Below are 25251 nucleotides of genomic sequence, written 5' to 3' on the forward strand. Positions count from 1 at the left end.
GCCCCCCAGGGAAGCTTTGGCAATGTCTGGATATCTCTTAAAGTTATTTAATTTAATCTGAGGTGTATAATTCAGTGGTTTTAGAATATTCACAAAGTTATGCAACCATCATCACTATCTGACTATCTGGACATTTTTTAATCACATGTGGTCAATAATCACACCTAGGGTGGGGGTTGTAATTAGCATCTAATAGGCAGAGCCCAGGATGATACACAGGACAGCCCCCTACCATAGAGAATCATCTGACCAGGGTGCCTGTGTGGTTCAGTTGGTTGAACATCCCACTCTTGATTTCGGCTTAGGTCATGATGTCATGGTTTGGGAATTTGAGCCCCACATCAGGCTCTATGTTGACAGTGTGGAGCCTGCTTGGGATTCTCTCTCTGCCCCTCTCCCGCTCACACACACATGTGCATGCTCTCTCTCACCCTCTCTTTCTCAAAATATATAAACAAAAAACAAAATATATAAAAAACAGAAAAAGAATCATCTGACCAAACGTAGGGAACGAGAAGACTGAGGAATGTGTTCTAAAGGGAAGGGACTGAGGTTTGTGTAGGAGAGGATGAGGTGTTTGGGTCAGAGAGACTATCAAGGCTGACCATGAATATAGGACAATGAATGATGGGTAAGAGAACGGGCCTGGAAGCTAATGGTGTGTGTACACGGGAGTGACGTGTGTGCTTGTGTATATTTCCACAGTGCTGCTCAGGCGCCAAAGCTACACAATAAAAGAATAAATTTGCTAGACATTTCCACCTTGAGTGTACACATAATTCCTTTTTATGTCTACTGAATGTGGAGGCAAGTGTTATCTCAACACAATTATGGACATGTGGGATTACTAGAGATTACTACAGTGTCTACTTGGCCACCAAGTGCATGTTTGTTGAGCAACTTCTTACAAAGGTCAGGACTATGCTGGATATAATGGAGAATACAGACACCAGTCCATTTTTGGTCCCAAAGAACCATTGGAATAAGATGGGGAGATGGAGTTTAAAACACAGGGAGAAACAAATTAAGTAGAAAAGGTAAACGATGGCAACGCCATTGTAACTTCATCACCAATCTCTAGTAAGTAGGACAGCGTTCAGCACAAGGAAGTTGCCTATGCTTGTTAATTACATGAGTTTATGCTACAGTCGTGTGCTGCATGCTCTATTTCTTTCCTTTCCCATTCACTTGCCACCCCATCCAAGGGGGAACCTTCTCAGGTCCAAAAGAGACCCCTTTTTATCTTACCTGTCCTGCTAATCAGTACACAAGTCACTGTTGTCCGCATCAGGACTGGGGTGAGAGCTTACTGCTAGTTCTGTTTCTAATTTAGTACATCCATCTACAGCAGCTGTGTGTACTCCTGACATGTGGAATAATCAGGGCAGGCCCTGAGTTTAAGGCGGAGAGGAACAAGCATAAGAATAAGGGAGAGGCAGCCAGGCTGCACTCAGAATAGAACCCAAACTCCTTCAAGGCCCAGTGTGATTTAGCCTTTTCTTCCCGCTCCAACTTCACTTCACATCCACTTCACCTTGGCTCTACGTGCTCCATTTTTATGGCCTTCTCTCTGTTCCTTGACTATTCCAAATGTTCCCACAATAGAGACTTAGACTCTGTTGTCCCTATCTTCTGGGGCACTTTGCCAAGATCTTTGTGTGGCTGGTCCCTTGGGTTTTAGACATCTTCAAAGATGCTTGATCTGCCTAGCCAGTCTAAAGTGGAGAATCCTATTCCCAAACACACACACACATCGTATACTTTTCTTCATAGCATTTATTGACACTCTCTGAAATTGCCTTGGTCATTGCTAATTTGTGTTGTTGCTTTGACCCTTTTCATGGGTAGGACAGACAAGAGCAGTGATCTTTATGTCTCTGTCCACCATAATATTCCTGGCACAAGCAGGCTTTCAAATATGGTTTTGAAACAATGTGTAACAAGATATAAAGTACAGATTTTTTTCAGTAGTATGTAGTCCATTATTATCAGGGGAACATCCTAAAGGAGGTGGATCTTAAGCTGGGACTGGAAAAATGAGAACATTTAGATAAATGCAGCAGACACGAGGGGCATTTTATGGTGAGTGGTCATGCCTACAAAGGCTTAGAGGAGGGAGTCATGACCCAAGCGGTACCAGGAAGAGTTCTGCATGAGTAGAGAGGACAGTATACTCTGGAGATTGTCTCAGATCAGGTTTTCAGAGAAGGGGTAGCCAGCTAATGAAGGACCTGGAGAGAGCTGCATAGGCCTAGACCCAACTGCAAATTGAGATCATAGAGGCTTTGAGGAAGAATGTACCATGAGGAAAGGTGAAAGAATGTGTAGTGATATGCATGATGAACTACAGAGAGGGCAGGAAGTCCTCTCCACCACTCAATCCCCGTGGCATCCTGCATATGACTTTTTTATGCCACTTGTCAAGAGATACCAAACGTAATTTTTTTTCTTTGTGTTAACCTCCTTTGTCTCCATCAATAAGTCCTATGCTTTGTAAAAGCAGAGTCCATGTGAGTTCTCTATGTCTGAAATGGTATCCAAAGACTGGGAAATGCATTTAAATATGTGACTGAATAAATGCCTAGATGACGGAGTCAGGTTATATCAGAGGACATCTGGCAGCATCTGGGAGCTGTTGCAGGATTGAAAGGTCCTGCCTCTGCCTCAAGTTACAAGTGTGGACAAAATAGACCAGCTTCAGAAACATTTTAGGAGAAATACTAATTGGATGTAGTGCTATATTAACGATTGGAGATAAAGGACAAAGAAGACTCCAGGGTTTCCAGCCTGAGTGCTTTGGGATATGGTAATTCTACTGACGAAAACAGGCAGATGGGGAGAGAAGGGGAAAGAATAAAAATGCACACTTAGATATGTTTCATATGAGTTCACTGTGAAACATTCAAACAGAAATGTCCAATAAATAGTTACTGATAGGCTCTAGGATTTAACTGGATCACATAGCTTATACATGACAAAACCTGGCCAATACCTTCTGGAATAATTCTCTTAAATCTACTGATTATAAAGGGAGACAAAGAGTAAGAAATAATTAGAAAAGGCATTTTCTAATGAACATTTGTTTGGGAGATAGAAAATTTCAATGGAAATCTCTGAGGCTTAGAAATGTAATGTACTTCTCACTGGATAGCTTAAAACAAAGCAAACAAAACATGTCTTTCAGGTTTGGCTTGGTTAGAGACTCAAAAAAATGACAAGGTTTTAATCATAAATAAATTTAGATAACTCCTTGCTCATCTTAAAAATACTTTTGGGGCACCTGGGTGGCTCAATCAGTTAAACGTCCGACTTTGGCTCAGGGCATGATCTCACAATTCACGAGTAGGAGCCCCGCATCAGGCTCTGTGCTGACAGCTCAGACAGAGCCTGGAGACTGCTTCAGATTCTGTGTCTCCCTCTCTCTCTGCCTCTCTCTCTCTCTCTCTCAAAAATAAATAAACATTAAAATTTTTTTTTAAAAAATAAACACTTCTGTGGTTCCATAGCACAACTGCTGATTTGTTGAAATTAACTAAATGCCATTGCAATATAAAAAAATTACGCAGAGGGCACTTTTATTCCCGCAACTAATGCGGCCATGGGGTCTATCATTAAAGGGCTGAAAAACATTCCAGGATCAAAACCCAGAACTTTATGATGGAATCTGAAAGCGCACTGAAACAAACATGCATGTGTTCACCATCTCTGGGACAAAAGGCTTCACCGCTCTTAGCTCCCTGTTAACTCAGATAATCTGTTCGATTATAAAGATTCACACAAGTCCTGGCTACGCAGGAAGTGTGCTAAGTGTCATGTTCCCCATAAACCGTTCTTATGGGTGTCATAAAATAACCTGTTCCTTTTCCACCCACCTTCATCTCTAAAGACCACACAACTCTTACTTCTTGTATTGTCCATCTGGATTGTGTATCAGTTGCTTATCCCAGCTTCTAAGTACCAAATCCTACTGGCACTATCAACTTTGTAATTCTTTTGTAATCTGCTTTTTGACCAGGGCCTTAGTCCTCACCTGTCAAGCTAAGACATGAACTAAGAGATGGAATTAAGAATTTTGGCTATAAATGAATATTGAGTGTCTCCAGAGCCTTCCTGGTCTAGATGGGTCACATCAATCAGAGAGGACTCAAGTTGCATAGGAGAGGGTAGCACAATGGTTATACGCACTGGCCTTGAGTTATGCACACCTGAGTAGATACTGGCTCTGGTGCTCGCTATCTGTGTCACCTTGGGCAAATGACTTAAGCACTCATGTCTTCAGTATCATTATCTCCTCAATGGGATAATAAGAATACTTACCTTAGTGGGCTACTGTGAAGATTAAATGCAATGATGTAAGCAGAGCCCTTAGTTTAGTTCCTGACATAGCAAATGCCAGTAAGTAAGCGGCAGCTTCCAGGCTTTGTTGTTGTTGCTGTTTGTTCTGGGAATAAAGAAAAAGGCCCTTGTTCTCTTTTACCCTATTCAGATGATCTGATCAGGCTAGATTATGGACTGGGATGAGTAACAGGAGGAAGCAGTATTTCTGTCCTGGGGAGAGTCTTGCTTCCCCGCATAAGGGAGCTAATCAGGCTCCAGGAGACCCAAAGGGTATTTCATGACAAAACAGCTCCCCGAATAGTAGCAGTAGGCAATGCTTCTGGAATGCCAATTTTCTCAAGACTGAATCATTACCAAACTGTCATCCTGTCTCTGAGTCTAGGCGGCCAACAAGAGTTCTGCATCTTACTCTCCGAAGATGGCGTACAGCTCCTGGGCTTCTCTCACCCACACTCCATACCACGCACTTAGTACTAAGTCCCATTTGCTTAGTACCAACCCTACAGAGATGCAGTGGCTCCGTCCTCACCTGATGGGCTTGCTGTAAGAGCTCCATTCGCTCCTGAAGAATCTGACAGTCATACTCTCTGCTCTTCCTCAGCATCTGCCGCCGTAACTTTTCTACCGCGGTTCTCAGCTCTTCTTGCTGTTTTTCACTTAATAATTCACCAAACTTGATAACGGTTTCTTGCTGCAGAGCATTGTACAAAGTAGCTTCTAGTTCCTGGATTCTCTGGCAAACAGAATTAGAAAAGTCTAACTTTGGAACTTAGCATTTCTGGTGGAATGTGAATGGAGACACTTGCGTGTGGGGGAGAGGGGAGTTATGTATTACTGGAATCTTACGGGATCATAGCACTAAAATCAATCTCAAAGCTTATCCAGCCACACTACCGTTTTGATAATCCCCTTTGTAAGACTCCGTGAGTCATCGAGCTAACAATACCTGAACTTCTCTGATGATGGGGCATCTGTTCTTTTTCTTGGGATCCTGTCCATTTCACACACCTTTCATTTTTAGTAAGTCCTTACTTTGTTATAAAAATTGTATATTCTTCTATTCTCAAATGTAGCTGAGAACAGATTTGTGCTCTCTTCCATCTGACAGCCCTTCAGATATGTAGACATCTATCATGGTGGCTGTACGTTTAGAAATAAGCACTGAAAAGTGGTCTAAGTTGGAATACTAAGTTGGGGATCTATTTCACACACAAAATGCCACCTCTCTTCCACATGACACACATACGAACTTGAAGATGGCTTTACAGTCTCCCTATCTTAAAATACAAATTAGGAGACATGATCTGAAAATGGCCTGGAGTCTTTGGAATTGGTTTGTTTTTTAATATTCTGACATTTAAAGCTGCTTTAGCTATAAAATGCCTCCTTGAGTCTTCTCTGTTTTGGATGAAGAATCCTTATATCCTTATATTCCAGTTTTGTTTTGTTTTGTTTTTTAAACATGCTTCAGTTATAGTCACCAAAATCTACAATCTTACCTCCTGTGACTTTGACAGAGGTGAATGGTCATGCCTTGGTACAGAGTATTTTCCTAGCTCTTGTTTCCAAGTTCCTAGCTCTTGTACTCGACTGAACAGATCTCATCTTTTTAACATGACATGTGTCTGAATGAGTACTTGCTCATGGGACACATAAGCACCTGAACCTGACCATGTGTAGGTAAAGAAGGCAAGGATAAAAGGGTAGAAAGGGAGGGGAGAAAGTGCTTCCTTCTTTATTCTCTGGTGACCAACTCTCATTTTTCTCCTTTCCCCATCGAGCAGTGCTCAGAATCTCTTACTCATTTTGGAGAAGAATACTAATTCATCTCTGTTACAAGCAGGGGCTAAGTGCTTCATTCTTATCCCCAAAGTGACTCAGGCTGCTTCCAGGAAAGCATTATAAAAACCTCTACCAGCAACTCCTTGAAATGTTCCCCTTTTAAGTTTGGTCTTTTTCTCTTGAGTCATTACTGTGAATTAATGGTGGGGGGGGGGGCAGTATATGGAGAGAAGAAATGCAAGCTGTTGTCCCGTATTAGGAATTATGTGTTATGAATCTGTCATGGGGAATGAATCAAATGGGGTCCTCAGTCCACACAGCCTTCTGTGGGGGAGAAAAGGCACAACCCATCTCCCGAATAGCCTCACTTACTGTGGCTGGATTACGGTAGAGAAGGCCACAGGGTCTGGAGTCAGAACTGAGCACTACGTGCTTGCTCTCTCGGGCAGAGTTCTTTCACTCTCCAAGCCTTCATTTCCTCATATGTAATACAGGAATGATCATATTACCTGCACCCCAGAGGGTTGTTGTGAGAAATATGTGAAGGAAAAATATACACAGCAGACATTAAATGCTCTACTCTTTTCTCACTACGTGAGGCTCCCAAACAGTTAGATTTAATAAAATTTCTCTTTCATCTACAGTACCATCCAACCTGTCTCTCATTAAAGTATTCTGTAACAGACACTTAATTTTTTTATATGAAGCATAATTAAGTATGCATTACATATTATAAGAGTAATCTAATGGGAAATAGGTAGGGATGTATTTATTCTACAACCAGAACTGGAAACCACTGAATAAATGAGCTTGCATGTTGTGGTCTATTCAAGTACATGGCGGGACAAGTGAACCATGATGCTTCACTCCACAACACAGGACTGTGAACTCTGGGTGTCCTGAGTGCTTGCTGTACCTACCATATATGCTTGGTCGAGAGCTTGTTTTCTGTAATCTAGTTCTTCCTCCAAATAGCCTTTTATTTTGCAGAATTGTTCCTATAAAAAGGATAAAGAGAAAAGACAAAGCGATATGAGCTTACATAATAAAAGATGAAGAGAATGATAAAGAGAAAAGAACTTAGTTTACTAGAAAGCGATATATAAATGGTATTGATGAATGTTTCCTCTAACTCCCCCATAAGACCAGTCACCAGCATTTATAGGGTCATAGATTCTGTTAGGAAAATAGTTCAACTTTCATAGTCTCACACAGAGAATGTGAAAATCAATGGAAAGAAGTATACAAGATATCATGAACAATCCACCACATGGAATGCTTTCAAGGATTTTTATGCCAGTCCAAGAGCGCGTGGTTAAGGACAGGGTTACTAATAACTATATCTGTGCAAATATACTGTGAGAGTCTATTTTTGTAAGAATGTTTTGAAATGTAATATGCACAGTTGCATAATAAAAAATGATTCAAAATTATCTCGCACAATTAGCAAACACAAAGATGGATAATGATGTGGGTGGATGGCAGCTATTCCACCCACAATGTCACTTCATGAATGGGCTTCTGCTTCTGCCACAAAACCAGTACGAGCTGGGACCGAAATCTGAAGTTCCCTTGCTTGTCCCCAGTGTCTGCATGCCTGGTCTCACATCGCAAGCATCTTTCCAACAGCATTTAAAAATATAACTTTGTGGGGCACTTGGGTGGCTCAGTCGGTTCAGGGTCCAGCTTCGGGATCAAGGTTCATGAGCTCAAGCCCTGCGTCAGGCTCTGTGCTGATAGCCTGGAGCCTGTTTTGGCTTCTGTGTCTCCCTTTCTCTCTCTGGCCCTCCCCTACCTGCACTCTATACTCTCTCAAAAATAAATAAACATTAAAAGTATATATATATCTCATGGGGCACCTGGGTGGCTCAGTCGGTTGAGCATCCAACTTCTGCTCAGATCAAGACCTCGTTTGTGAGTTCGACCCCCGCATCAGGCTCACTGCTGTCAGCCTGTCAGCATGGAGCCCGTTTTGGATCCTCTGTCTCCTCTCTCTGCTCCCTTCCCACTGATGCTGTCTCTCTATTTTTTCTGTATTTGACTCCTCCGTTGGTTTCATAGCTAAAACTTTTAACTGTACTGTCCATTTTATATCTCTCAAGGCTACCAATACTGTAGTACAATATTAATGAAAAATAAGAAAAACATTTAATATTGGTGTTTTGTCACAGAATTCATTTTGCTCCATATTTCAATGAAATCATAAAGTCATCTGACAGAGCAAACTTCATCACTCTGAAAGCTCTGCACACTTTTTACCTCCTTTGAATGTCATAGCAGCTCCATACAATACTCCAGGCTGATATTTTACCCCCACTTTACAAGTAGTGACAAGTGAGGCTTTTTTTTTTAAGTTTATTTATTTTGAGAGAGACAGAGACAGTATGAGTGGGGGGAAGGACGGAGAAAGGGGGAGAATCCCAAGTAGGTTCAGCTGACCGTCTGGTCAGCACAGAGCCCAATGCGGGGCTCAAATTCACAAAATCGTGAGATCATGACCCAAGCCGAAATCAAGAGTCAGACACTTAACCAACCGAGCCACCCAGGCACCCTGCCAAGTTATTCTTGTTATAGGATTCCCTAACCTGATAGGAATCACTACCTGTTTTTCAGTAGTAATAATAATAATGACAGTACAGTTATAAAATCCTATGTATTCCTGTAAGTTATAATGAACAATTCCTGTGCTTAGGGATTTAAAGAAATATTTAATTACGGTAAAACACACAAAATTACTCTTAACCATTTTTAAGTGTACAATTCAGTAGGGTTAAGTATATTTACACAGTTAAGCAGCCAATCTCCAGAATGCTTTTCATTTTGCAAAACTGAAACCGTATCCATTAAATGACAACTCATTTTCTCTTCGTCTTCACTCCTAACGGCCATTGTTCCTACTTTCTATTAGTCTGACTACTCTAGATACTTATGTAAGTGGAATCATACATTATTTGTCTTTTTGCGATTGGTTTATTTCACTTTGCATAATATCCTCAAGGTTCATCCACGTTATATCATATATTAGAATTTCCTTCCTTTCTAAAAGTTTTTTTTTATGTTTATTTTTGAGAGAGAGAGGAGAGAGAGTGAGTGAGTGAGTGAGAGACAGCGCAAGCAGGAGAGGGGCAGAGAGAGAGAGAGACACAGAAGCTGAAGCAGCTCCAGGCTCTGAACTGTCAGCACAGACTCTGACGCGGGGCTCAAACCCTCAGACCGCGAGATCATGACCTGAGCCGAAGTCGGATGCTCAACCGACTGAGCCACCCAGGCGCCCCAAATTTCCTTCCTTTCTTCTTTTTTTTTTTTTTTTTTAAATTTTTTTTTTTTCCAACGTTTATTTATTTTGGGGACAGAGAGAGACAGAGCATGAATGGGGGAGGGGCAGAGAGAGAGGGAGACACAGAATCGGAAACAGGCTCCAGGCTCTGAGCCATCAGCCCAGAGCCCAACGCGGGGCTCGAACTCACGGACCACGAGATCGTGACCTGGCTGAAGTCGGACGCTTAATCGACTGCGCCACCCAGGCGCCCCAAATTTCCTTCCTTTCTAAAGCTTTAATAATATTCATTGTATGTACAGACCACATTTTGCTATCCATTCATCCAGTGATAGACTCTTGAGTTGCTTCCACATTTAAGCTACGGTGAATAATGCTGCTGTGAGCATGGGTGTACAAACATTTCTTTGAAAACCTACCTTCCATTATCTTGGGCATATTCCCAAAAGTGGTATTGCTGGATTATATGATAATTCTATTTTGAATATTTTGAGCAACCACACCATACTATTTTCATTAGCAGCTACACATCATTTTATGTTCCTAACAACAACGCAAAGGTTCCAATCTCTCCATGTTCCCACCAACACTTGTTATTTTCTGTTTTGTTTTGTTTTGTTTTGTTTTTGATAGTGGTCATCTTAATGGGCACAAACTGGCTTGGAGATTTTTAAAATCATAGTTATACTCATCATTTCTGTAATTTTTACTCTGACTATACATGGTGGAAAAATTATTTAGCCTAAGAAAGAAATCACCTAGTTGAATTTTATTCAGCATTAGTTTTAGAAATATTGTAAAAATACAACATATCTTTGAAGAATATAACTTGAAATTGTGGGATACTTTCAGGAATTTCATTCCCCAGTCTGTACACCAAATAATGCGAAGCTGCAAACTTTCATTGGTGCCAATGAAACTGGTAGAAAACAGTTGTTTTCCATTTGCCTTGACTATTTTTCTTCATTAAAAAAAAATTTTTTTTTGAGAGAGAGGGTGCAAGTGATTTAGGGGCAGAGAGAGAGAGAATCCCATGAGGGGCCGAGAGAGAAAGAACTGGGGCTCACCTGAGGTGGGGCTCAAGCTCACGTGAAGCAGGACATGAGCTCACCCTAAATGGGGCTCGTGCTCACCTGATTCGGGGTTCCAACTTACAAAGCGTGAGATCATGACCTGAACTAAAGTCCGGTGCTTAAGCACTGAGCCACCCAGGTGCCCTATTTTTTGTCATTTTTGTGATGCCTCATCTTTGGACTCACCATGTCACTTTCCAATTCCATCATTTTCTGGTGCAGGGCAGCCTCCGCTCCTTCGATTTGCTGGATCCACTAAGGAGTAAACAAGGAGTAAACAAAAATGTCTGACATCACTGCTTGACATGGTGTATATGGTGCAGTCTACTAAGTTGCTTTGTCTCTTCCTCTTTTTTCTCAGAGAACTGAAGTGGAAACTCGGTGCGTTTTATCTCTTAGTTCAGGAAATAGAGTTATTCATTCATTCGCTCATTCATTCACTCACTCAATAAACGCATTCACTGATGTCGACCATGTGTCAGGCACTGCACTAGGTACAAGGGCTTCTATGGTGAGTAAGACCAACATGTTTTTTGCGCTCATTAGAAAACACCATAGGAGGCTTTCTTGGAAAAGACAACTGTGCTAGAGTCTGACGATTTTGAGTCAAAGATGATTAGGCAAAAATGACGGGCAAGTTCCAAGCAGAAGAGATATCCAATTCTTCGTGGTTGGGGGAAACATAATGAAAGTAAGAAGGCCAGGTGAGACTGGAGAAATGGCCATTTTTCAGTGTATGAAACGGACTACAGCTAAGTGTTGAAGAATTATTTTTGTTAAGTGGACGCATTTTAAATCACATTAAAAAACTTACCTTTCCTAACACTTAGAATATATCATCCTGTTATATGGCACTGATGTTAACATTGATCAACACCCTGAGTAAAATCAGATTTTGAATAAGATTTTGAATAATAAGATTGAATAATAAGATTTTGAGTAATAAGCTTACCACATATACTGCTTAATAGAACATATTATAACATGTCTCTCCCAAGTTAAACATCAGCTTATCTTGTAGGGAGGCAACTGGGCGTAATAATTGTGGGGGATCTACAGGCAGACTACCCTGGGTCTAATCCCAATCCAGGATTTTCATGGCTGTGTGGCCTTGAAAGGTTATCTGATTTCTCTAAGCTTTAACTTTCTTTTCTGTGAAATAGGGTTAATAATTTGAAGAATTACAGGATGTAATTAATGGAAGACACTATGCACAATGTACTGCATGTACTGGGTACACAATAATTCTAGTTCTTGGTTAACATTCATCCATTCATTTTAGAGAGAGAGATGAAAGCATGTGAGCAGGGGAGAAGGGCAGAAGGAGAAAGAGAATCTTTTTTTTTAATATAAATTTTTTTTTAACATTTATTCATTTTTGAGAGATAGAGACCGAGCATTGAGCAGGGGATGGGCAGAGAGAGAGAGGGAGACACAGAATCCACAGCAGGCTCCAGGCTCCGAGCTTTCAGCACAGAGCCTGACATGGGGCTTGAACTTGTGAACGGTGAGATCGTGACCTGAGCCGAAGTCGGATGCTCAACTGACTGAGCCACCCAGATGCCCCAAGGAGAAAGAGAATCTTAAGCAGTCTGTACCCTCAGTGCAGAGCCCGATTCGTGGCTTGATCCCACCACCTTGGGATCATGACCTGAGCTGATATCGAGTCATATGCTCAAATGACTGAGCCACCCAGGCACCCCAACATTTATTTTTATACATCTACACTGTTAGGAATTTGCCTCCATACTAGTGATTTCATTTCAGTTTATCTGTGATAAATTATGTGGTGCACTGAGCATTTTTTTTAAATATTTATTTTTGAGAAAGAGAAACAGCATGAGCAGGGGAGGGACAGAGAGAGAGGGAGACACAGAATCCAAAGCAGGCTCCAGGAAAGAGCCTGATGCATGGCTTGAACTCACAAACCACGAGATCATGACCTGAGCCAAAGTCAGATGCTTAACCGACTGAGCCATCCAGGTGCCCCGTGCATTTTTTCTACGTACTAAAGCCTGACATTCACAAGGCGATACCATGTCCAACAGCCTCTTAGCTATAAGAAATGGGGGGAAAGAATAAATGCACAGGGAGACTGAGGACCTACTCTCTCAGTTCTTGTACATACACGTGGCCTCCCCTTGAAACAGATTTCCATCCGAAATCATGGGTAGTCTCTGCAAGTGCAGACCATCAAGCTTTATTAAAATGCTGCCTTTTACTTACTGCCCATTTATCATTGAGAAACTGTATTTTTAAGTATAGTAAATTAAAGCAGTTCAGTCATGGGCTTCAGATACAGACTCGTGTGTTGACTTGTAGCCCTTCTGACTTGTGAAGCTTGACACAAGTTACTGAATAGCCCACACCTCAGTTTCCTCATGTGTAGAATGAAAACAGTGGATAAATTTAGGATGGTTGGGAGAACAATGACATTTGTGCAGTACCTGGCCCATAACATGTTCTCACTTAAGATTACTGCTCTTACTCTTATTAACACAAAGTCACAATAGGATTTCCTTGTTGGAAATTTGTCTATGTTCAATCTCTGGTTATCAATTATACTCCTAGACAGCAGAATGCTATCCAAGGTTGTGGTATTCAAAAGTTCAAGGCTGACATTTAGAATTACTTAGAGATAGACATGTTCATCTGTAAATCCCAAAGGTAGGAGGCAACACTAACTTGTGAACTGCACAGACTATGAGCACTCTAAGGACAGGTTTGCATCTTGTGCATTTGGTTCTTCACTTATCCCTTCAGTGCTAAGCACACTGTCATCACTCTAAATGCTCAACTGAACCCCTCATACCGGTCTTGCAAAGGAGGTAAGTGGAGGCGTGAACTAATTCACTGAAGGGCTAATAGATCAGCTCCTACAGGCTCTGTAAAGGGTGCTTCCTGCTTTCAATAGAATGCTTGAGGGGAATTGTGGTGCAGTGGAGAAGAAGATCATGGACTCCGGGAACAGACTGCTTGAGTGTGAATCCTGACCCCATCGTTTTCTAGCTGTGTGACTAGGGCAGTTACCTGCCTTCTCTGTGCTTCAGATTCCTCAACTATAACAGCAGTATCAAGAGAAGTGCCAGGTACAAACAAAGCACTATGCAAGTGTTAATTATGGTTAAGTTCAAGTTGCATCGCATGCACACAGGGCAGGGAATGGAAGAAAATTTCCATCAATCTAAGTAAATGTGAGGCACATAGACCCATTTTTCCTTTACTTTTTCCTATTCCTACTTTCTTTTTTTTAATGTTTATTTATTTTTGAGAGAGAAAGATAGAGTGCGCGCGCACGCATGAGTGGGGGAGGGGCAGAGAGAGGGAGACACAGAATCCGAAGCAGGCTCCAGGGTCTGAGCTGTCAGCACAGAGCCCGACATGGAGCTCAAACTTATGGACCTCGAAATCCTGACCTGAGCCGAAGTTGGATGCTTAACCAACTGAGCCACCCAGGCGCCCCAGCCTATTCGTATTTTCTTTTCCATTTCCCTAATCTTTCCTTCACATCCTAGTCCTTGCCTTTTACAGAAATTGGCCCAAGTTTTCTTGATATCCCTAAATTAAGGTGACTTTTCTTTGAATAAAGAATTGTAGCCCTTCATGAGTCCAATAGAATGTGACACTGGCTATTGCTGCCAAATAAATGTAGCAGATATGGGAGTACAAACTGTATTTTCTTCATCAGCGTGGCATTGGAACACTGTCCTGTGGACATTCACAAAGTCACTTATTCACTCCCTCAGTAAATACTTGCTGATCACCTGTTGGATGTGCTGGACTGTTGTGAAGAACTAGGGAAACAAAGTGGAATAAACAGATACCATAGTTGCCCTCATGGAGTTTAACGTCTAGTGGTAGGTAGTTGTGGGGCATATAACAACAACAAAAAACAAGCAGCCACATTACAGTTGTTAAAAGCCATAGTAGCAGATGCACAGGTCACTGTAGAAATACAGAGAAAAAAATACCTAACAGGGCTTGGGCGAAGAAGAAGGGTACCCATGTATGGGGATGTCTAATGGTTAAGATTGAGCCACACAAAGGGAGAAAAGGAAGAAGAAAGTAACTTCTAGGCAAAGAGAACAGCCTAAGGACCAAGGGATGGAAATACTGATAGAGATGGAGAAAGAGAGAGAGAAAGAGAGACACAGAAGACTGGGACACCAAAAGGATTTGTATATGGCTGGCCCTCAGCTAGGGACCAAAGAAACAAGTGGGATCCTGGAGAAGCAGGCAAGAGCCAGACCTAGGGACCCTCTTGGCAAGTTCTAGATTCTGGACCTTATGTTTGGGACAATGCAAGGTTATTAATGTGTTGTGGATAGGGAAAGTGATGGGTCTGTAATTAAATTGCAAGGGAACTAAGTTTTTTAAAAAGCAAATACCAGGTACTATTTCACATGTATATAATTCCTTTTGTTATCTGATAGCTGGTCCATACTAAAATCTCCCCAGGTGTCAGCAAAATGTTTCCCCCCCGCCTTGGTTTCCCTGAATCAGTATCCAAAAAAGGGATTATTTTAATAATTTTTAAGTAATCTTTTATTTTATGGCAGCCCTTCCCTCTTCAAGTATGTGCTGATTCTCAAGGCACCCTGAACACAGCCACTTCTCAGGCTTCTCCGATTGGCTCTTTCCTCCTCTCTTCCTGCCATTTACCAGGTTAAGACACAAGGGGGCCAGAGCACACACTCAGTGTTGCTCAGCTGACAGTCCCCAGGTTGGACTTTCTGAATTGTATAGCCATGAACCACCGCCAGGTTACAGAATCATCTGGGAACAACTGCTATATGCACACCCAGGGAAAAGCCCATAAAAAGAGCCAGGCTCTCTAGTTTACCATCTCTCAACAAAAACCTCTATTGGTTTCCCAGCTTGGGAGGGACTGTGTGGATAATATAATCCAGAAAGTTTTCCATTTTGTAAGAAATACATTTTTTTAAGAGACTACAAAGCAAGAATTATCCACCCACCCCAAATCACACTTTTCTTTAGTGTGTTCCCATTCTATTGGGGTTGCATCACCCTGAAAAAAAGACATTTATTAGGTATTCAATAACACAAAGTCATGTGCAAAGAGAATGTCCTTCAACCCTACCCTAGTCTTTAGGGGTTAAGCCAGACACTGAGATGATCTGAATGTTAGTATGATGTATTACCTTTTCTGCCAGGGACAGCACAGTGCTGGCCTGAATTATGGCCACTTGTTCTTCATTTCTTAAGTTCTGTCAAAAAGAAAAAGAGAAAGAGAGAGAGAGACAGAGAGAAAAGAGAAAATAAGCTGAAGACACAATATTTACACTATCAGAAAATACTGCCTAACTGCCTGTTATAGATACTCTTGCCTATGCATGCATGAAGGTTAACAACTGTTCTATTTCACTTGGTAACAATTCTTAACAAAATGTTCATTCAAAACGTGTAAAAAGTACATTAAATGTGATTTTTTATATCTCTAAAACGGACTTGATTTTGTTTCACAGTCGTTTGATGTGATTTAATTGATTCTGTTCTCTCCTTTGATAATTTTTCAAGGCAAAAAAAAAAAATGGTGTGACTCTTTCAACCTGCATATGCATCAGTCACCTAGTATCTCAATGAACGGTCCTCCCACTGAATTAATATGCCTTGACCCTGCCTGGAAGGTGTTTTTTAAAAAGAAAAGAGATTATAGTTTCCTGGTCCATTTTTATGGGGCTGCCACCAACCCTAGTATTTAGCAACATTTGCAACTGCATGACTGATTAATTTCACGCCGGATGGCTCTAAGCAACAGTGAGAAGGTAATTAGCTTTAATCACTGCAGATGTGGTTGGCATTCAAACCTGAAACCAGCCCTCGAAGAAAAGGACTTTACCAGTTTCCATTTCTGCCACTACCTTCCAGAGATCCTTAGAACCCCTCAACTAACTTATTTGATAAACCATGACTGGTTCTCTCCCATGAGCCACATCCTTAAGAGAACATGGTATCTCACTTGCTATTATTTTACATGACTGGCAAATATTTCTTGCTTCTCATTGGGCAAATTCGTATCTTTACTGCCCTTAATCAATTCATTACTTACCCCATTATCACCCAAGATATCAAGCTGCTTTATGAGATCAGGGATGTTCACATCCTGCAATATCAAGGAGATACATTCAAGTTAAAGACACAAATGCGGTTTAGCATTCTATCAGTGCCCGACCCTTAAGTCTGAGTAGACATTTTAAGACCTGTACTTCCTTGGGTTGTTTTCAATCAGGTACATGTGGCTTTATGTTTCCACTCTGCTTCTTGCAAGTTGCGTGAACCTGGGAAAACTACTTAATGGCTCATTCTCAAATTCACCAGCTGCAAAATATCTCCTGATTTTGAGGATAAGAGATTCTATATCAAAGAGTCTAGTTTATAATAAGGACTTGGAATTCTTTCATTAATTTTTTTTCCTGATAATTGCCATTTTCTTTTCAATTGCAATAAATTTTAGGTATAAAGAAAACTAACAGGTAATAAATATAATCAACCAATTTCATTTAATTAATGGAATTCTAACCTGGTTGAGATTTTGACTGCCACATAGAAAAAAATACAGCACATTCCATCTTTTAGCATTAATTTCATGCTGTGAAAAACAGCTCATTTTGACTATATTTCTTGAGACAGTTTGAAGTAGCTGAACTCCATTTGAAAAAATTTCCCTGAATATAAATTACATCCACTGGATTAGCTTGTTTGTGATTTATCTAAGAAAAAGCATCTAAGGAAAAGACAAAGTAAAGTACTTTTCATTTAATTAGAGCTGAATAAAAAACAAAACAAAACAAAACAAAAACATGGCTCTGGTTTACAAATTTTTGTGCAGCCCAGGAAGGCCAGAAATTTAAACACCATGAAAGAGGTTCAGGATGAAAAACAAGGAAACACAATTTTACTGCCTAATTTTCCTCCCACTTTTTACTGTGTTAGTACCACTTTCTCCTCTTACTCGCATTCAGATAGCGGTATATCCTTTCCTTCCACCAGGAAGGGGGAGGTCTAGCTCAATCTCATAGGTAGAGAGAAAGCAATGAAAGCAGGTATTATCTGGCAGCTTGGGGTGGGAGCAGGAAGGGCCATGCACAAGGTCAAGGAGAGACCAGGAATAGCGGGAGGCATCCCAGCTTTCCCTTTGGGATAGATATTCACCATGTGATTTCATTACATTGAAGGGATAATATATTTTCCAGGAGATGGAGCCACCTCCATTCAACCTGAATGTCTAAAATGTATTCTGATATCCCTAAAGATAAAATTACATTTTATCTAAATGAACAATGTTACAAATCATAAATCCTTCCAAAAGACAAATCTTCCCTAGATGAAACATATCAAAAGAGAGGGTGGACCAGATGATTTCAAGGTCCCTTCCAGCACCAAATTCCAAGATTATGAATCCCACAGCACTTAGGACAGCACAACAAAGGGACTCGACAAACACTTTTTTATCTGGTATCCTTGAAATGTGTTTCTTGAAGTATGGAATTTATTTAGTATCTCCCCTAGATAATGAAGGTTAATTATCTTAATATCTGAATTTGCATCATTCCTTATGCTATTGTGTTCTAAATAATCATGGTTTATTGTGTTCTCTATTAACCATTCATACATCTGTCACACATCTTTTTAATAAATAAAAAAAATTATTTTAAGTAAGCTGCACATGCAATGTGGGGCTCAGACTCATGACCCCGAAGATCAAGGGTAGCACACTCTACTGACTGAGTCAGCCAGGCACCCCTAGGTGGAGCTATTTTCAATATCTACATAGTTTGTATCAAAATGACATCCAGTGACTGAAAAACAAGTCATGAACAACCTCCCCTTTTCCAGTTCCCAGTTTTTCCACTTTCTACAAACATAAAAAATTGAGTGTCTGCCTACCTTGACACCTTCTTTCATACAGTAGATCTGTAGAGCACTCACACCATCTGAGAATGGGTGAATTTGTAGATTAAATGGAGGGGATCGTCTCTCTCTTTCCTTGAAATACAGTGAAAAGTATATGGGAATTAAAAAACAAAAAGCAACAACTGATCAAATGCTAAACCAGTTGTCTGTGTTCTCTCTTTATACTGTTTCAGTTTATCAATGTCATTGTGCAAAAAAAAAAATTGAACTCAAGATGTTCATGCTTAAATTTAATGGAAAAGAAGAGATAAATCAACTAAGAAGTATGGTAGAAGAATTTATAGTGTCATTCAGTCTTGCAAGTTTTTTGATCAGAGAAATGTAGGAAGTGAAGTTCCAATTTAAACTACATGAATATTTAGAGCTTTCAGGTGTCACAGAGAATGGTCTTTTGACCATGAAGTTTTATGGCAGCTAACAGCCTTTTGCATATTCAATCTACTCAAGCTTTATGATTAAGATATGTGGGCTACCAAAGATGACTTAACACTTCTTCACGGAGGAGCACCAACCACTAACTCTATCCAAATCTAATTTGAAAAAATCTCAAAAAGAAGCTGCTGGCAAAATAAGAGAGCTATCAAATGGGAAATTTCTTACCTTTTACATATCAACATACATTCAACCAGACCTTATGCCAGATTCTTTTTTTAAAAAAATATATATTTAAGTAATCTCTATCCCCAGTGTGGGGCTAGAGCTCATGACCTTGAGATCAAGAGTCACACGTTCTTCTGATGGAGCCACCCAGACACCCAAAAGAAGTCAGGTTTTGTGTGTGTGTGTGTGTGTGTGTGTGTGTGTGTGTGTGTGTGTTTGTTTCAGATTATTTTTATAAGTAATGTCTATACCCAACATGGGGCTTGAACTCATGCCCTGACATCAAGAGTCATGTGGTCTACTGACTGAACCAGACAGGCACCCCACTAGGCCAGATACTGTGTGATAAAATAAAAATCTGATTTTATTGATATGTTTTACTTAAAAAAAAATAAAAAAGACAGAAATTTGGCCAGGTTAGCCAAGGTATTTCCCTAAACAAGTTACCTTGCTTTTTGGCCTTTTTCATAAGTACGTTATAGATTTAAAAGTTTACTCACAAATTCAAGTGTCTAAAACAAAATATTTTTGTATATACCAGTCTGAAATACTGTTCTTGAGGTAACATTTTTATGAGTCAGAATTCAATGAAGGATGGAAATGATTATTGAGAAGCAATGAAATATTGATGAAGTTTGATATCTATTATTTAAATTATTTAAAAATTATTCATTAGTCTTGTTCTTAAAGGCAATAGTGTTGAAAAGTACAGTCTCTGAGCAGACAATTCTGACTTGCGTCAGTGTTTCACCACTTATAGTCTTGGGCAAGTTGTTTAACCTCGGTTGCCTCATCTATAAAATCCTGATTATGGTTGTTGAGGTCCAAGGAGAGTACGCATCAGAAATGCTTAATTCAGCACCTCCCACACAGAATGTGTTCAGTGCATGTTAACTGTTATGAGTATTTCTATTATCATTATTATCATCATTGCCTTACTTCTAGCTCTAGGTTTCGAAACTCCAGCAGCTCATTCTGGTCTCGGGCATCCTGTAGTTCTTGTTGCAACCGGTGATTTTCTGCCTCCTGTTTTTCTATCTAATAAAGTAAATCCTCAAGTTAGGTGAACATTGCAAACACCGTCTACAGCTTAGCAAAGCAAGCATGGAGAGCACTCGTTTATGTGGTGAATAAATCATCTAGACCATGAAAAAAAAAATCCCAATGAGATGTGAACAAAAGAAGTCTTAGGCTTTCCTCCTAGTTATCCTTTGGTTGAGTTTTTTGTGTCATGGAGGAAAATGAGACAAGATGACACACATTCACCGACAACGTCTGGGGACCCTGTGAGTAGTGAATCTGCGAGTACTCATTAGGCTCTTGCTGTGGGTCAGGGACAGTGTCCTGAGACTAAATTTAATGGGGTAAATCATGGACACTGACATCTCTTGTTTCTGGAGTTACAAATGGTTGGAGAAATTTTACCTAAATAGCTCTGATCATATACAAAACTTTGAGGGGTTCCAGTTATCCATAAAATAAAGCCAAACTTATCAATGTGGAATACAAACACCTAGCTTTCCAGGCTTAAATATTCTGTCATTCCTACACACACACACACACACACACACTCTCTCTCTCTCTCTCTCTCTCTCTCTCTCTCTCTCTCTCTCTCTCTCACGTGTGATCACACATAAGAATCTAGAAATTCCTATCTACCTTATGGACTGATTATGCCAGGAGCTATATCTTTGCTCATCTCTCTGCCTAAAAGAGGCTCCCCCCATTTCCTTTCCTATGTGAGGAAATCCTATTCTTCCTTGAACACAGAACTCTAATATCCCCTACCAGAAGAGGCTTCTTTTGTTTACCCATTTAGAAGTTACACCTTTTCCCTCTGTTTTCCTATACGACGTCTATAACCTGATGAAGCATAGAATTAAGTTAGTTGTGTAAAACACGCCTCACCCTGTAAGGCCCATATCTACAAGGGCTCAGAAAATTTTCATGATCTGTAATAGGTTCGGGGCTGCCTTTGATTTTTAAGCTGTGTGGGTGGACCCTTAGGCACAGTAACTATTTAAAATCTTGAACTTAGAAACAAAAATCCAGGTGCTTTTTATCATAGGATGAATCTTACTTCCCCAAGTATACACACTTGAAGTAGGATGTTTAGCTTTATTATCATTTTTGGTTTTCTTTTACTCTTAGAAGCTTGAGCCCCTCAAATTCTCCTTGTAGCCCAAGAAATCAAGACCGAATGGAATCAGACAGAAGACATAATGAGAATTATTTTTTAGGTGATAAAGAAGTGTAATAACACTTACTACTGGGCATCTCTGAGACTACTAGAAGTTGACTTAGATCACAAAAAGAGATTCTACTACCTAGAATCTTGAATTTGGATCAGAGATGGGTTATTTGAGGAGATGTTTGATTCTGGTGGATAGCACTAGCAATTAGGTCAGTGGATCTTGGGTTGCAATTCAGAGACCAGGACCGATGTGTGATGAAGCTTCTTTACAGGGACCCCTCACCTCTCTGAGAGTACCAGTTCTCGATCCTGGAATACCCACCCGCCTTCTATCCATCTGCTCTGTTTCTCCTCATTCAGAAAGTGAGGTAGGGTAAGGACTGCTAGATCAGAGGGGAGGGAGGACAAGCATCTTCCTTCCCTTTGCATGCTTACAAGAGTGTTGTGGTTAATTTTCAACTTGCCACGGCTAGTGAATATTGGCAGAAAAAATCCTAAAGTAATTTCTACATAACCTTTGGATGAACCAACAGAATTATTTCCCTTATTTAAATGGGCTTTCAAATTCTGGGTTTTTTTTTTTTTCAAGAATAATTTAAAGTTACTTTGTAATCTTTTCACTGGATTTATGGAAGGTGAATACTGATGGAAAGAACCACCTTTGAAGTTAAAATGATCTCTGTTGTATTTCACTGCCCCAATCAAAAGCCTGTGTTCAGATAATCGAATTAATTATATGTACTAGGCCTAAACCATGCTTTTGCATCTTGATTTGTTGAACAACTTCCTGGACATGCTGTTTTGTACCTTGGATGCATCTTTTAAAAAGTTCTTTATTTAAAAAAAGTATATATATATATATATATATATGCATATATATATGCATATATATGCATATATATATGTATATAAATAGCCAAGATTAGCAAAATGATTAAGAGTGAGAACACAGTCTATGCTAGGGTGCAGCATGTTCTTGGAGTTATATTCTGTCACTGCCTTGCACAAAATAACAGGTCCTAATCACAGTGTGTTTTTTGTAGATGGACAACCACATAGGATGTGTGCACGTGTGGGTGTGTGCATATATATACATATAGATGTACAGTACCTACACAGTATGTGTGTGTGTGTGTGTATATATATATATATATACATATATATATATATATATACACATATATATATACATATAGTTAAATCAATAGGCTTCAGGGATCACATCCTCTCAAGTTGGCACAACGCCAGCACAGAGCCATGCACACGTGCCACTAAAGTGATGGCGATGGTGGTGACAGGGATGCAGTTGAGCACGCAGCGGAGGAGAGTGCAGCGCTGGGAAAGCCTCCCCTCCCCCGAGCCCCTGTGCCACTCCTGAGAGGACCCCCTGCTGCTCCTGGATCTCTCATCATTTTCTCCTCTGCCCCACTAGGGTGTTGCGCCCAACATACCTTTTCTAAAAGCTCCTGGTTTCTCTTAATGAAAAGTTGTTTATCTTCTACCCAGTGTGAATCCTGTTTGACAAAGAATACCGTGTAGTCAGCATTTCAGAGTGGCACGAAAGAGCCTGTGTCAAACCACTTTGCCAGAGCTGTCTTCTCTCACCCAGTTTGTTGGCCTGCTGATGGCTGGTAAATGACACCCACCCCCGTCAGCTCCTCATTCAAGAACATTGGGGCCAAAGTTGCCAGGAAAATTGAACCCCCTCTTCATTGTCACTCACTATCTCTAACTTATTCAGTCTGAATAATCCAGGACCAGCCTTCCGGGGACTCAGAAGTGACCACATAGGCAAAAAGTGAAAAGGGTCAGAATGCACACAGGCTAGATACATATGGATGGAAAACATTAAAATGCAGAACCATAAATGTAGCAGAGAGGCAAAGAATGCAGCTTGAGGGGCGGGTCTTTGTCTTAGCAGCTTATGACCACTCTAGGCTATTTGTACAGTGCTCCGCTTCCTCTGGCATTCCCTCTCTTGCCCAGCCTCATTTGTTGTTGTAGCTGGGCTCACACTCTGGCCAGAAAAACACCAGGGACAGAAACACAGAGCTGAACATTCTGACACAGTGTGAGAAAGGTCACTGTGGAGAGCCAAGCTGTGTCCTGGGTGCAGCCCATGCAAAGGGTGGTCTAGAGGAAGGTCAGATTGGATTGTCTGCATCTGCAGGCAGGAGTGCTAGCCATCAAATGCCTACCTGCCCTTTTTGAGCCAGAGTCGCTTCCAGATCTTCAATTTTGGCTTTATACCTTAGCACCTCTGCTTGAAGCTGTTCCTGAGCCTAGTGAAATCAAAATTCCAGAACTCAGTAAGTAAAATGGTTCAGTACTTTTCCTCCCCTGTTCCTTGATTAGCACTCAATAAGAAAGAAAAATAACTTTTTTCTATGACCAAAGATCCTTTTAAAACTATTTTTTTATGTTTTTTTTTGAGAGAGAGAGAGAGAGAGAAAGAGAGAGAGAAAGCACGAGAGGGACAGAGACACAGAATCTGAAGACAGGCTTCAGGCTCTGAGCTGTCAGCACAGAGCCTGATGAGGGGCTTGAACCCACGAACTGCAAGATCATGACCTGAGCTGAAGTTAGACACTTAACCGACTGAGCCACTCAGGTGCCCCTCCTTTTAAAACTATTTTTATGGTCGGGGCTCCTGGGCGGCTCAGTTGGTTAAACATCTGACTCTTGATTTCAGCTCAGATCATGATCTCGCAGTTCATGAGATGGGAACATCGCCTGGGGCTCTGTGCTGACAGCGCAGAGCCTGCTTGGGAGTCTTTCTCTCTACATCTCCCTCTGCCACTCCCCCACTCACCTTCTCTCCCTCTCTCTCTACATAAATAAATGAACTTTAAAAAACCCTATTTTTATGGTCTAAATTTTTGCTTAAAACTTTCAATGTTCTCTTTATTATCAGGTTAAAATTCAAACTTGTTAGCTGAGATTTGAGAACTCCCATTATATTTGCAGTCTTTTCCCCCTACTCATCAACAAAGTTCACCCCTGATTTACTGGTGATCTCCTTATATCCTAAATATGCCTTATAACCCTCCACTTCTCTGTTTATTTGAACAAATTCCCCTTCTGGGGAGCCTTCTCTCATGTTGCCTCTCCCAAAACTTACCATTCTTTCAGAACCAACTTTGTGCTTTAAATCTAAATCCAGATGTATGCATGCATGTATGTATTGTGTGTGTGTGTGTGTGTGTGCATGTGTGCGTGTGCGTGCGTGTGTGTGTGTGTGTGTGTGCATGTGTGTGTGTGTGTGTGTGTGTGTGCATCAGCAGTTTTGGATACTGATCAGCACAGAGCCCGATGCAGGGCTCGAACCCATGAATGGCAAGATCATGACCCGAGCTGTAGTTGGATGTTTAACTGACTGAGCCACCCAGGCACCCCTGGACACTGACCTTCTATGGAGCAATCGGACTTCATTTGTTTTCAGATTCCCTTGTATTCTTCCTACACAGGACCTTATTCTCCGTGAAAAATTAGTGGGTTTTTTGTTTGCTTTTTGCCCATACACATATTTTTATCTTGTCTTATCTGGATAGGTTCCTTATTACAATGTAGAATAAAGTCAGCAATGGCAGGTATCCTTTCCTTTTTTCTTTCTTCCATTCTTCCTCCTTCCTTCCTTAAAAGTAATCTTTATGCCCAACATTGGGCCCAAACTCACAACCTTAAGATCAAGAGCTGCATTCCCTATTGACTGAGCCAGTCAGGAATCCCTCCTTTTCTTATTCTTCATGATGAGGAAGATGTATCTTTGGACAATGAAGATTATATTTACCTTTATCAGGTTAAAAAAAATTCTAAGCTTAATTTTGCCAAGAATCATTTTAACTTCAAATGAGTGTTGAGTACAATCAATTTTCTTTCGTGTATCAAAATGATTACATCTTTTGTTTCACTGATGCTCATTCATCTATATTTTTTATTTTTGCATTTCTACTTTGAACTTACTCTATTGCTTTATTTCTAACATTGATTTGTTTTACACTATTTTGCTGAGAATGATTAAGTTGTTTTGTTTTTGGCCAGAGATAATGCTA

The 25251-nt window shown here is 40.5% G+C and overlaps 1 protein-coding gene across 4 annotated transcripts in view; it reads right to left on the bottom strand.

Moving 5' to 3' along the window:
- Window positions 1-25251, bottom strand: part of JAKMIP2 (janus kinase and microtubule interacting protein 2) — a 180358-nt gene that overhangs the window by 17534 nt on the left and 137573 nt on the right. For 3 of the 4 annotated variants that reach the window (XM_043590468.1, XM_043590473.1, XM_043590460.1), the window contains exons 11-19: window positions 23398-23481; window positions 22651-22713; window positions 19945-20043; window positions 18379-18477; window positions 16541-16594; window positions 15633-15698; window positions 10657-10725; window positions 7041-7118; window positions 4868-5071 (exon numbers count right to left, since the gene is read on the bottom strand). In XM_043590468.1, coding sequence (XP_043446403.1) covers window positions 4868-5071; window positions 7041-7118; window positions 10657-10725; window positions 15633-15698; window positions 16541-16594; window positions 18379-18477; window positions 19945-20043; window positions 22651-22713; window positions 23398-23481 — 816 coding nt within the window. The remainder of the gene's footprint in view (window positions 1-4867; window positions 5072-7040; window positions 7119-10656; window positions 10726-15632; window positions 15699-16540; window positions 16595-18378; window positions 18478-19944; window positions 20044-22650; window positions 22714-23397; window positions 23482-25251) is intronic. The other variant, XM_043590477.1, reaches the window with a different exon arrangement.

The sequence above is a fragment of the Prionailurus bengalensis genome, chromosome A1 (genome assembly GCF_016509475.1).
Source record: "Prionailurus bengalensis isolate Pbe53 chromosome A1, Fcat_Pben_1.1_paternal_pri, whole genome shotgun sequence".
Classification (NCBI taxonomy): domain Eukaryota; kingdom Metazoa; phylum Chordata; class Mammalia; order Carnivora; family Felidae; genus Prionailurus; species Prionailurus bengalensis.